This window comes from Prosopis cineraria, unplaced genomic scaffold (genome assembly GCF_029017545.1).
Source record: "Prosopis cineraria cultivar Desert tree isolate PC_DT_omini unplaced genomic scaffold, ASM2901754v1 PC9, whole genome shotgun sequence".
Classification (NCBI taxonomy): Eukaryota; Viridiplantae; Streptophyta; class Magnoliopsida; order Fabales; family Fabaceae; genus Prosopis; species Prosopis cineraria.
In genome coordinates, this window is record NW_026555340.1 from 28,308,611 (window position 1) to 28,322,046 (window position 13,436).

At 30.1% G+C, this 13,436-nt stretch overlaps 1 protein-coding gene across 3 annotated transcripts; it reads right to left on the bottom strand.

Annotated features, from left to right (window-relative positions):
• Positions 1 to 257: 257 nt before the first annotated feature.
• LOC129319186 (F-box/kelch-repeat protein At1g74510-like) lies at positions 258 to 2,911 on the bottom strand. Of its 3 annotated transcripts, none has more exons than XM_054964179.1 (2): positions 2,755 to 2,911; positions 258 to 1,936 (listed from the first exon to the last, which is right to left on the bottom strand). In XM_054964179.1, the coding sequence occupies exon 2, from the start codon at positions 1,915 to 1,917 to the stop codon at positions 592 to 594; it is 1,326 nt and encodes a 441-aa protein (XP_054820154.1). In that variant the 5' UTR covers positions 1,918 to 1,936; positions 2,755 to 2,911; the 3' UTR covers positions 258 to 591. The 3 variants fall into 3 exon arrangements, with proteins under 3 accessions (XP_054820154.1, XP_054820153.1, XP_054820152.1); XM_054964178.1 differs by having other exon boundaries at positions 258 to 1,967; positions 2,755 to 2,882; XM_054964177.1 differs by having other exon boundaries at positions 258 to 1,953; positions 2,755 to 2,880.
• Between the last annotated feature and the right edge of the window lie 10,525 nt (positions 2,912 to 13,436).

Here is a 13,436-nt window from a genome sequence, read left to right on the forward strand (position 1 = left end):
GACCTAAAGAACATACATCGGCCAGTCTTTCTCAACTACAGGGATTGAAAATACTTGAAAAAAATACAGGAATTAAAAACAAAAACCAATGAAACTATAAACACCGATTATTGTGTTTTCCTTTTTATTTTTGTACATTCTGCAGTTGGAGGATATTTAGAATAAGAGGGTAAAAGCCACCAGAGTTGTGAACATAAGATGAGTTAATATCTAGCATATTAAAAAAAGGAAGGAGAAAGCCAAGATGAGAAGAGATATCAATTACAATTCCGCAATGCTTCAATTAAATTTGTAAAAATGGTCATTGCAACACAACATGTACCAGTTCACATTATTTGCCTGTGCCTACATGATGCCAACATTTGACAAACCCTCATGCTAATTTAAGTGAAAAGGACCCAAAGAAACTAGAAAAAGGAAGGGAAAAAATGACCAACCTGTGAAACTTCTAAACCTGTATCTATGACTCTAAGTACGACATGAAATTTCCCCAAAAAGGAGGGCAGAGATTACCCATGAGCCAGAATCCATCTCCTTGAAAATTTAAGATTGTTAATTCCAATCAGAAGCGATTCACAAAGCACCAAAATCTTAGCATCCCATCACAGCACAATTATACACAAAGCTCCCTGATTGTCTGCTGGCCAGCAGGTTCCACTGAGGTTCGCCTTCCCCAGGGACCCAAGCATTCACTTCGATCGCCCTCACATTTAAATCCCGAGGCCCACCAATAACGATTAGCCTATCTCCACATGCACGAAAAGCTAACCCCCACCCATTCATTGAAGCTGCCCGCTCAGGTAGCCTTCCAATGGTGACCCATAAGTTCCTGACTTTATCATACTTCCTTACCTCCTGTAGAGCATAATCTGCAGCATACAATACATTATTTACAACTGCAATTAAAGGAGGAGCCTCAGCAGCAGCTGGTGCCTCAGCTATCCCAGCCCCTCCATATCGACCAGGGAACATATTGGGTATTTCACGCCATTTCCTTGTCTGCAAATCAAACTCCTCGCCAGAAGTCAACTGTCTTGAGTTGCCTACTCCAATCCCCCCGATGACATAAAATTTCCCATCCATAAATACGCCAGAGCACATTTTCCTTGCTCTGTTCATGTTTGGAAGAGTCTCCCAATTTCCAGTTTCTGAGTTATAAAGCTCAGCTGAACTTAAGATGTTGCCTCGTGGGTCACAACCACCAGCAAGTATAGCTATTTCACCGAGGCTTGCTGAACCAAACAAGCATCTAGGTGTATTCATTTCTTTAGCAGATGACCATGAGTTTGTCAAGATGCTGTATTTGTAAATAACAGGAGACATGATTTCCTTTCCAAACACCAAAAGTTCGGTACCAACAGCAAGTGACTCCTTATCTGAACACATAAAGCATTCATTGCAAGTCATTCTAGGCAAGCGCATCCATCGACCATTGTTCGGATCAAATGCCTCCCATTCAAGGAGATTGCAAGAGAAGTAAACCCAATGTTCTATAATACCAAACTGCCGCCTGAGCTTATACAGTTCTCCACTTCGAATGAGAGATCGAAAATTCTGATTCACTGAGGCAATTGAACCATAATCAGACCTTGAGCACCGAAGTAGACAGTTAATTGACATATCCCGCCCAAGTTGGTAAATCAGTGAGCTTGAATCTGACTGATCAGCTGCATGATTTTGGTCATTTATTTGGTTATTGGAAAGGGAAAGGTCACGCACTCTCAACCGTGTTTCTCCTTCCTCAGGAGCATCTGAACGTTTGCAAGACTTTCCTAACACCATTTGTTCTCCTTGATCTAGTCTGCGCTTGTTGCTTGAGAGCTCCATTATATGAACAGTGTTGTAAATCCACCTGCTCTCTTCCTCACATGAACTTGGTAACTCCCTTGCAACAAGAAAAGATGGACCCTCCAACATGCTGTTGGAAATTATTAATCTGCTCATAAGAAAAGCCTTGTCTCTTAGTTCTTACACCATCCAATAAAAAGGAAACATCAGTTTGTCAGCAGGACGACAGTGATATTACTCAGATGTATCAATACAGAAATGAATACAAGAGAATCATACCAGTTTTAAGCAATCACGAAAGATATGTATCAGTTTTATACGTTTCATAAAACACATTCAAATTTCATGTCAGCTAGAAAATCAAGAAAACCTAACATTTGGGAAATCCTCGCCAATAGAAGATTTAGATCGGGATAAAAGAAGGCATACAGAATCGATATAAATATTTGCACCCTCGATTCAACAAGGATTCGGCACAAAATTAACCGCACGCAGAGCATCAGAAAAACGATAAGGATTACAAAAACGAATAGGAGAGTCGACTTGGTGGTACCAGTCCAAGCATACAATAATCCGAATTGAAACGAAAAATCGACACAGATAGCCCTAAGCAGCAAAATTCCTCATAGGAGATCTCAGGAGCTGGGCCAACATAGGAGTCTCGGGAGAAAAGTGGGAATATTTTAAAAATTAATCTAATAAAACAAAAACTCGATCAAAATGACAACATGCAAATCAAAATCCAAAAGTCGCAAATTTTCAGCCTCCAACAAATTAGCCAGAAAAAAAGAAAGAAAGAAAGAAAGAAAGGAGATCGCTTATAATTCGCATTGGCGACAATCGCATACGCCTTTCCCCACTTTATCTTTCCAGAGATTGGAGCGAATCATGGCGGCGCATGAAAAGACCATCAATTAAACACACATAAAAAACGAAAAACAAAAGGGAGTCAGAAGACAAGCTTACAAATTACACAAAGAGGCAGGAAGAGCGAGCGGACTATCTGCAGGTTTCGACTCCGTCTGCAAACGACGCCCCAGCGCAGACACTAGAGAGCGATGTGCCTCACAAGGGTCTAGATTCTCTCTCTCCCTCCCTCCCTCCCTGTCCCTCTCTCCCTCTCTCTCTCTCCCCCCCTTCCCTTCAAGTTGTAATCGCAATTGGCTGCGAGAGAGTAATGCATATGTGTGAACACTGAATAGTATAATACTTATAAATGAATTTTTTTCAGGGAAAGAAGAAGAAGGTGGGGCCTACACTCGCCGTTTGCGATTGCGGCCATGGCTACCGAAACCGCTAACGCTACTCTCTGCACGTGTTACAAACTTATTCTTGCCTAGCTGTTTTCCCCGTTCCTTCCCTCTCCTTTTTTTTTCCCCTCTCTCCTGTCACTTAGCAAAATTATTTATTTCTTCTTGGCATGTTAATCTTACTTATTTAAGATTTAGATTCAATAATTATACTTAATATAAATATGGAATTGAATGTCTATACCATCTGAATCATTAAATTTATATTAATGATTAAGAAAAATTTACTTATTTGTTAATTTTAAATAAAAATAAATTTATAATCATAACCACATTCATTCAATATCTGTATTAAATATAATCTTTGAATTCAAATTTACTTATCTAATGTTTTTCCTACCTGTTTACTCAGTTGCTCCTGGCTGTCCAATGTCCAAAACCAATTAATTAAATACGAGTAATTATTTTATTTTTTTTTAAGAGGCAGGGCTTTTAACCCAAAATATATATACGCTACGAACAAATTGATTTTTTTTTAAAAAAAAGAAATAAAGGAGTGTCACGAGATCCGTGCCTCGCCCTCTCGCTGACAGCTAAATTTGGCAGCTCTCCTTTTGTTCTCGCGCGTCTTAACTTACGAAAATCCCACGCCCAGATCTTGCTTTCAAAGGTCCTTCAAAACCTGATATCTTATCTTAATTTATCTATAGCAATACCCAGGGCACGATTTCTGTGGGAGATTAGGTCAAGTCATAATCCTTATTGGAGTGATTAATTCTTTATTTCGAAATAAATATGTAAAAATGTATTATCCCCAATGTAATCTGTACGTTCATTCGATGATGGACCAAACTTTATTACTTCTGATTGTGTGAATCCTGTGGATTTAATTACAATAATTTTTTAAGAATCCATTTCAAAACTTTACAAGTTTAGCTGCCCACGTTCAATTAATCATGATTTGATCAAGTGAGAATTGGAGAATTGATATTCCTTCCGTTCGAAAATATAAAATATTTTTTTAAAAAGTTAAGTATTAAAAAATATTAAACATTTTTTATTTTTTAAAATATAATTATTATCTTTTTTTAATTTACTCTATTGAATAAATTATTTTATATTTATTTTAGAGTGAAATACTCCATTAAATAAAGATAAGAATAAAAATATAAATTAATTTAAAAATAGATAACTATTTTATTAAGAAAGTGAGATTTAATTAAAAATATTTTTTTTTTCAAACAAAAGGAGTATCTTTTAAGCACAATACTTTTTAATATAGTTAAAAGTTTAGATAAATTGAATTTTTTGAGATTCATCAACATCAAGATATACTTCTAAGTTTAAATAATACATATAAAAGTACTATAAATTATTCACTAACAATGACCTCACGTCAACAATGACATTTGATTTTATAAGTGTTATAAGTTATAAGCTAACTATTTATAAAATGAATCAATTTTTTTTTGAGTTTTAAGCAGTTTTTTATGGATGAAATAAATGTAGCATGTATTGTTGCAAGCCAAAAAAAAAATCAAAACACATAGATTCAATATGGTTTCTTCACATTACAACTTTAATTTCTTTACTGCATCTCTATTATATATAATAATTCTAAATCTTTTTTTTTTACCAGCATATAGTAATTCTAAGTCAGTCGGAACAAATTTTAATAGTACAAACTAGATTAAATTCTGTGCGTTACGTGAATTCATAATTAAAAAAATTAATGAAATAAATATCTTAAAAACTCATTGAAGAAGGCTATTTTATTTGAAATGATCTTTTGAAAATAAATGAGTTACAAAATTGCTCTGAAATAACATTTCATTGTGCATTGATAAAACGATGACTTAAGTATTATTCAAAAAAAAATTAACAAAATCGGTTGACTTTTTGTAAATTAATTAACTTATAACGTTCACGTTAACAAAATTGGTTGACTTTTTATACAATTGAACAATGAATTATAATGAAAATGATGATCTCAACATGAACGTTCGTCAAAAATATTGTTAGTATGTCTTTTAACATTTGCATATATAAATGTAATTGTAACAGTTTCATATTTTTATTCATTTATAACTTAAAATATGAAAAGCTTTGAAATAAATTTCTTCAATTTAATTTAAAATGTTATCATATATTAGACAGATTTTAATAATAAAATTAACTAAATGAGTACATTTGAAAAAAAAAAGTCAATACATTATCCAGGATGCATGGATGTCTTGTGTTGCACAATTTTGAAATCATACAGATGTAAAAGGAATTTTTTTAAAAATTTGATATTAAACTAAAAATTATAAAAATAATTGCATGATGAAATTTAAATAAAGATATCTTCAAGAACTTGAAAATAAAATAATGAAATTGATCTAAAAAATGCATCCTCAATTCATGATGTGATTCTTCAATTCAACAGTGAGAACTCGGCATTCCTAAATAAAGCTTCACCCTCGTGGCAATAGAGTGAAAAACAATTCAATGCGCGCATGTAAAAATCTCAAGAGTTTTATCTGAACAGGTTTGGCATGCACGTCACACAGGTATATATCCACTTGGATTTGGATAGCTATGTTAAATATTGGTTTCCAAAAAAAAAATGTTAAATATTTTATTACTAGGGGGCAAGGTTTTCTAAATTTTTTCCTGGCCTTTTTCTGGCAGAACTTCATCGACGTGAACCAAATCTAGTACATTATCGTCAATACAAAATGTCAAAATCACGTCAACGAACAATTAAACTTGAATAATGATTACCCTTGATTAGTTAACAGCGCAAAACCTAATGATTTTATCCCACAGGTTATACGTCAGCATATGATTAAATTACTGCTAGTCAAACAAAGAAAACCTATGATTAAATTACGATTTATAGAACGATAATGATGGTGATGATACGTCCGTGTGAGATGAAATATCCCCCTCAATAAACACAATTAATTACACAATCAAGGTAATCATGAGTTAAACTCTAGTTTAAAATTACCAAGTTTGAATTCTTGTAGAAATGAAATTCCAAATTTTTTATAATTTAAAATTAATCAAAAATAATTTAACAAAACTTTTAATCATAATAAAATATTATTTTAAAAGTATGAGATGCCTTTTGAAAATGAAAAAAATTAAAATTAATGAAAAATATTTAAGAATAAAAAACAAGGCAATGCACCATAATTGTCATTTTCTGTGCCACGTTCCGTAATGTGTTACACGTATCAAATTACAGAGAGGTGAATTTTTGTGTTTTGATAGCTTATGTATTGCGGCATACCTTGTACTCATTATGGCATATGGTGCAAAGCTATTTTTTTTCTCACTTTTTGATGTCCGAGTGGTCTGACTTCACTCCAAGTTCAATTTTAAAGTTGAAATCATAATTTAAAACATATGTTAGCTTTTTATAACCACACACCACGTTAATCTTTAGCCTTTCTTAACTATCCACTACTCTATTAATAAATTAAAACCTAATTATCTTGCTATTTAACTAAATATTACAATTCAGGATGTTACATGAAACTTTCGGCCATTATTAAAAATTTGAAAATATTTTGTTTGGCAATGCCTCTCATGTTAAGTAAAAATTCTTATACGAACTTGATACCCACGTCATCCATATCCTATATAATAAAAATATATTATTCAAATGACCGTTAATATAAATTAAATTTATCATTGATAATGATAGAAAGAAAAAGATAATCAATTAAAGAGGTGCATTCTATTTCCAAAAATTAAAGTCACTACAAAGAAGAACATATAAGATTCTATTTAATTGGATTTGCGTGATTTTATTTGATGAAGTATGAATAAAGTTGTGTATTGAGTTCATATATAATTTTTTCATATTAAGACCAAAAAAAAAAAAACGGTGGTTATGATTGGACGAACAAATTATATTTCAGATGTTGTATATGTTTTCTTGTTTGTTATGTATCAACAAGTAGTTCCAATTTTCAAGGGCAACCAGTATATTTTACTAGTAATGAAACGACAATCATTCTCAAGATAATGAGGTCAGGGTATGAGCTCTATCAGCAAATGTCGAAAATCGAACCCCGCAATGTTCACTTAAAAAATTGTAATTTATACTTCGTACTCTCATCAACCTTAACTATTATAACTATTATAATGTAAAGTAGTAAATATCGCGTTATTCAACTGTTGTAATTAAAATATGTAAGAGATAATATATTTTTAGTTCGTGATTTTTTAATTATATTTAGTCCTTAAATTTTAACTTTTAAATATTTTTTATTATTTTTAGAATAGATAATAGAAAATACATTTTCAAACATTTTTTTTTAATTTTTTAAGGCAGAAAACGATTTTGAAAACAAGCAATCAAACAAGAGTATATATACCCATAAGTACGGAACAAATAAACAAACCGACGCAGGCACGTGAAAAATTAAACAAACCATAGAGGGGAAAGCATGTTACCTGCCTGGAACAATTAGCCATATTTTTTCAAAATAAAATAAAATGCTGAAAGCATATCACCAGTCAACTAAATTACAAATTGTCACCGAGATTTAAAAATCTTTGGGTTCGGTTTTCATGCCCATCTTGCTCATTCTTGAAATGAGATCTGGACCATTTAGATTTAATATAGATGGTCCATATTTAATATATTATTATATATTATATTTATTAAAATAAAAATGTATAAAAATTGAAAAATAATTTTAATAATTTTTTTATTTTTAATTTGATCTAAATTTAACTTAACGAGACTAATTTAATATTAAAATTTTTAAATTAATGTGTATTGATTATCCAGATGTACTCTGCACAATCCTAAACTGTGGAGAGTAAATCTAGATAATCAATAGACATTAATTATAAAAAATTTTATATTAAATTAGTTACTTTAAATTAAACTTAGATCAAATTAAAAATAACAAAATTATTAAAATTACCTTATTTTTTATAAATTTTTATTTTAATAAATATAATAATATAATAATACTTTAAATCTAGACTTTTGAAATTAAAAATTTAAATGATCCATATCTCATTTTAAGAATGAGCACGTGATGCTCATCCTTAGAAGGAGTAGGGAAAGTAATTTCAAAATCTCTCTTATCATTTACTGCCTCTTGATGAAGAGATGAGGGATGATAAGAGCTACAAAAAGATATTTCATCTATTTTTATTTAAAAAAAAATTATTATTTTTAATTTATTTTTTATATAAGCAATATCATATTTTTTTATAAGTATTCATTATAAATTTTTTAAATTACTCCTTATAATTTTGTCATTCACAGTCATAAAAAATAATTAATAAATATTTAATTAACACAATTAATAAAAGATATTTTAATCTAGTTTTTTTACTTTCAAATATAATTAATATAATTAACTAATTTTTTTTAAATGTATGATACGGTTTAACAAAGAGAGAACATACTAAACTCCTGGGTGTGATAATCTCGTCGAATAGTTTTTAGTAATATAGTTAACCGACAAAAGCCTAAGAGTTATGTCAGAAGTTTGATCAATAATACCTTAAAAAAAAAAAAAGCAACAAACAGAACTCGCTGTCAAAATTAAAACTTGTAGTACTAATTACTGTTGCGGATTCAATAGTAAGTCAAACGAAATGAGGGCATGGCCATATCAAGTTCCAATCAAGCCGCTACTATTTGCAGTACACGCAGCAGCAGCTAGCTAAGAATGAATAATCACATGCCTGTGAGTCTGGTAACTTGGTTCAAGTTAAAATGTACTTCCGTAACTTCCAAGATAGTACTGCTTTTACAATATTTTGGTAAATCCAACGGATTCTTAAATAACATGTACGAAGAATGTGTTTCTGCATATAAAAAAAATAAGAAATTCCTGGGATGATAAAGTACGTCTGTTGTGAGAGACTAAGGACAAGAAGAAGAAGAAGAAAATAGTAAAAAGACAACTAGATTTTAACCCTCGTGTCTTTTGGGTATGGCCGTGGGACATGATTAGCCAAATTACAACAATAGAAGCTTGTGCAAGTGTGGAACAAATCCACATATCATGGAAAATTAACCAGCCACGCAGTGGAAAGCAACTCTTGCTTCTTTATGTGTCTCTTTTTGTGCGGTAAAAATTATACTGTCATTTAAGCAAGCAATTAGCGAATTTAGATCCAGTCAATGTCCAAGCACACTCACTCAATGAGTGTTTTACATGACATGATAATTAATCAAACAGTTGTTAATAATTTTATCATATAATATTAAAAATTTAATTTTAAACTTTTAGATGAGACATCATAAGTAATGAATGTTTTAATCTAATTGATTGTTTTGAATTTTTTTTTGAAGGAATTATATATTGATAATTTTCAAGTGTTGAAAAAACTTTATAACTATAATTAAAATACTTATTAAATAAGTGTATATAAGACATTCACTAAAATACAAATATGTGATTAATAGTTCGAATCTCAACTCTCATATATGTATACTAACACTAGCGTAATTGAAAGAGATTTATCCATTATTTTTAGTATCTAATCAAAAAGGTAATATCTGCTATTGACAATGCCGATTCCTGATACCCAAAAAGGTAAAGTCTCGATAAATCCAATAGTTTTCCCTTAAAGCAAAAAAACAAAATCCCATTAAATTAAATTTAACTTGTGTAGTCCAAGAAATGCAACACTGGAGTGGGGAAGCGAAATTTAATGAGATGAAAGCAGTGTTGAAATGTGCAGGGCCTTTTTCGGGAATAAGAATTGTGGTAACTAATCAGGATGGTGACTTTGTTGAAGGCGAGTTCTCAGGACGACAGAGAAAAAGGAAAATGTGTGCAATGCAGCATTGGGAATAAGATTTCACACATCCATGCACCATGATCTCGACGAGAAGGAATAAATTATTTAATATCACGCGATTTGAATGTGGTTCCGTATGCATTACAAGCTGATAACGACCTGGCTTTATCAGCCACAAAACCTTGCTACCTCATAGCTACCTATTAGCTGGCTGCAGGCTTCAGTATCAGGCGTTTATTTTTGAATCCATAATGCACAACTAATTAAATCACCCTCAAAACCCAATTGGCCATAATTATAACAACGAGGATCTATTTCACATTAATTAACGATAGAAAAGCATCTCGTGTCTCTTTCTCCCCATCACCCCCAGCCCATTCGAAAAGAATATATACGTTTAAAAAAGCAGGAGCACAGCAGACATTGACAACGCAAGAGGGACTAATGGAGACTGTCAACTTCTATGTTTTCAATTTTTTTTTCCCTTTCCTCCCACCATTTAAAAAAATAAAATATTTTTTTAAAAATTATATGTGAAAAGATGTAAAGCATTTTTAGTCTTTTGAGATGTAATCATTGTCTTTTAAAAACAAAAAATATTCCTATTAATAATGACTTTATATTTATTGTAGGGTATTTAATAAGAATAAATATAAAAAGACAGGGTTAGTTTGAAAGTAGGTAACTTTTATTGAGGGTGAAATTTGATTAAAAATGCTTTATATTTTTTAACGGAGGGAGTATATGTTATAAGCACATACATCTTGGCCTCTAAATATTAAACTGTAAATATTTTTATTACAACTTTTTTTATAATTTTAAATTCCACCCACACTAATTACTTAAAAATTTAGTCACTCTAAACCTCTCATTTCATCTGTGTTTTGTTGCTAGTGCTTATGCTAATTTCATCTCATTCTTTATGGGTTAAGGAATATATTCTATTGTTGCTTGGAATCTCACTCTCAAATCGTCTCTCTTCTAATTTTAAATTTTTTATAAAATATAAATAAATAATTTTAAACATAGTTAAGTGTACATAAGATTTGGAATCTAAAACTAATAAATTTATTAAAAAACGTGGTTTTGTTTATCACATATGGGATTTTTTTATTTTTTTTATTTCAAATTGGGCATGATGCATAGCAGTGATGAGTAAATGCACGCTACGGAGAAGAGGGGAAGCACGAAATAAAGAAAGAGCGGAAGGCTTTGGGAGGCAATGAAAAGGCATTCTTTTTGTGCATTTGGGAGTGCGGATTCCATCTGTCATCTTGACTACCTGTCTTTTAAAGCGCTTTCCTTTTTTGGTATTATGCTTCCAACTCCGCTCTCTTGCCCAATCAATATCACCCCTTTATTTTTCACATCATCACAGTAAGTCTCTCCCAACCCCTAAAAGCAAAATATATTTTTTTAACTTCGCCCTATAAAATTAAATTTATAATGACGATATAATTAAAAAATGATCATAAATAAATTTACATATATCTTATATTAAGGATTAATTTTTAAAAAAAGTGTCCAATAATAGAAATTAAACATTATAACTATTTATTGATCAGCTAGTCAGTTACTAAAACAAAAAAGCATCACCAGTCATTGCGGGCAAGTGTTGAAGTGAAAGGGGGATTTGATGTGGAATATTTATGATGGGCCTGGCATTTTGAACGTGGCAGTATTTAAAAAAAAAAAAATGAATCGTCACAATTCAAGCCAGACCTTTGTTTTGTATTAAAAAAATTTTGTGGATGGTGCTAGGCAAAAATAAAAAGAGAATATCACTGGGCGTGTTAGAGATAAAGAATCTCAAAAAAATAAATGAACTTAACTTTTAATTAAATGTATAAAATTTAAATTTTCTTATCATAGAATGCGAAAATGTAAAGTGAAAAAATTAATATAGATGTAGAAGAGTATAGATATATTAATTAAAGAAAAAGATGGTAGGGCTATGCCGACTATACAATAAAAAATAAAAACTAAAATTACATAATAAAAGAAAAAATAAAATAAAGTAACAGACGTGGAGTTTGAAAATTTGATTGATGGTTTGTTGATGCCGATAAAAATTGTTGAGAGATGGTTTTTCTATTCACAAATGATCTGGCTTGGTGTCGAAGCCTCATGATCATCAGTTTTCTTGAATTTAGAAACTACTTCCTCTATCATAATTATTCATCATGGGTGGAGTGTGGATGGTTTTGACTTAATGTTTAAGGTTTCATAAATTTTTTTTGAATTATTTTAAAGCCAATTAAGTTAACTTGAACTTGAATCTTCAAATTCACAATTTGAGTGCAAATAAATGGTAAAGTGAACAAATTTTGTGTTTTTTTTTTGTCAAAATTATAGAGTTCTTTTTATTTAAATTGATGCTTTCAAATTTAAAAAAAGTTTAAAAGCGAGGATCTAAAGTATACTCCTTTCAATTTAAAATATAAACAGCTTTTAAAAAAAATTCACATATCAATAAAGTCTCTATTCCCATAAGACTATACTCCTTTTGTTAAAAAATGTAAGGTATTTTTTAAAAAATTAAATATTTAAAAATATAAGGTATTTTTGATCTTTTAAGGTGTCATCATTGCCTTTTTTAAAAAAGTATCCTTATTAATAATGACTTTATATTTATTATGAGGTATTTAATAAGGATAAATGTGAAAAGATATAATTAGTTTAAAAGTAGATAACTTTATTAGAGATAAAATTTGATTAAAAATGTCTTATATTTTTTAATAGGGGGAGTATATTTTTTTTTATTCCTAGTTTAAACTATTAAAGTACTTTATGATGAGTGAGAAATACACTTACATAAATATTTAGATCAATAATATTAAATTATTTATATTTTAAATTAAAATTAATTAAAAGAAAATGTTTATATTTTAAATGAGAGGGAGTCTAATTTATTCTAATAACAATAAATATGACTCGTAATGACTTAGTTTCTCAACTATAACTCATTGCGACTCAATCCCTCAACTTTTGATTCACCAATAACTCAGTCCTTATTTTTTAATTTTTGTTTAAAATTTTTTTATCAAATAAGAGGGATAAAAAATATTCATATATTATTTTAAAATACCCTCATCTTGTTCATTGATGTGAGATATAAGCTAACATAAAAAAATTAATAAAAATTAAGGGATTAATTTGTAAGTGATTTAAAAGTTGAGGGATTGAGTTATTAGTGAGTCATAATTAAGAGATTGAGTGACAACGAGTCATAGTTAAAAAATTGAGTTATAAATGACTTAAAAATTAAAAAATTAAAAGATTAATTTTTTTTATTCTAATAACAATAAATATCTTCTGCTCAAAAAAAAAAAAAAACAATAAATATCGATCGTGATGCGTACAGTACAGTCACGTCGACGTGATTATTACAGCTTTAAACTCTATGCCCAACACGTTTCCGTGCACTTATTAATCATCCATGAAGGCTACCTTTCATCCCGCCCCAGCCTATCATTTCCCTTATTTTATTCTGCTTTTATTTTAAATTATAAAATATTTTTAAAAACAATTTAAAATTTTAAAATATAAAATATTTTAATAAAAATAAAGTTTTACTAACAAAATTTTTTTAATATTATCTTTCTCATTTATTCTCTCTTTTTAATA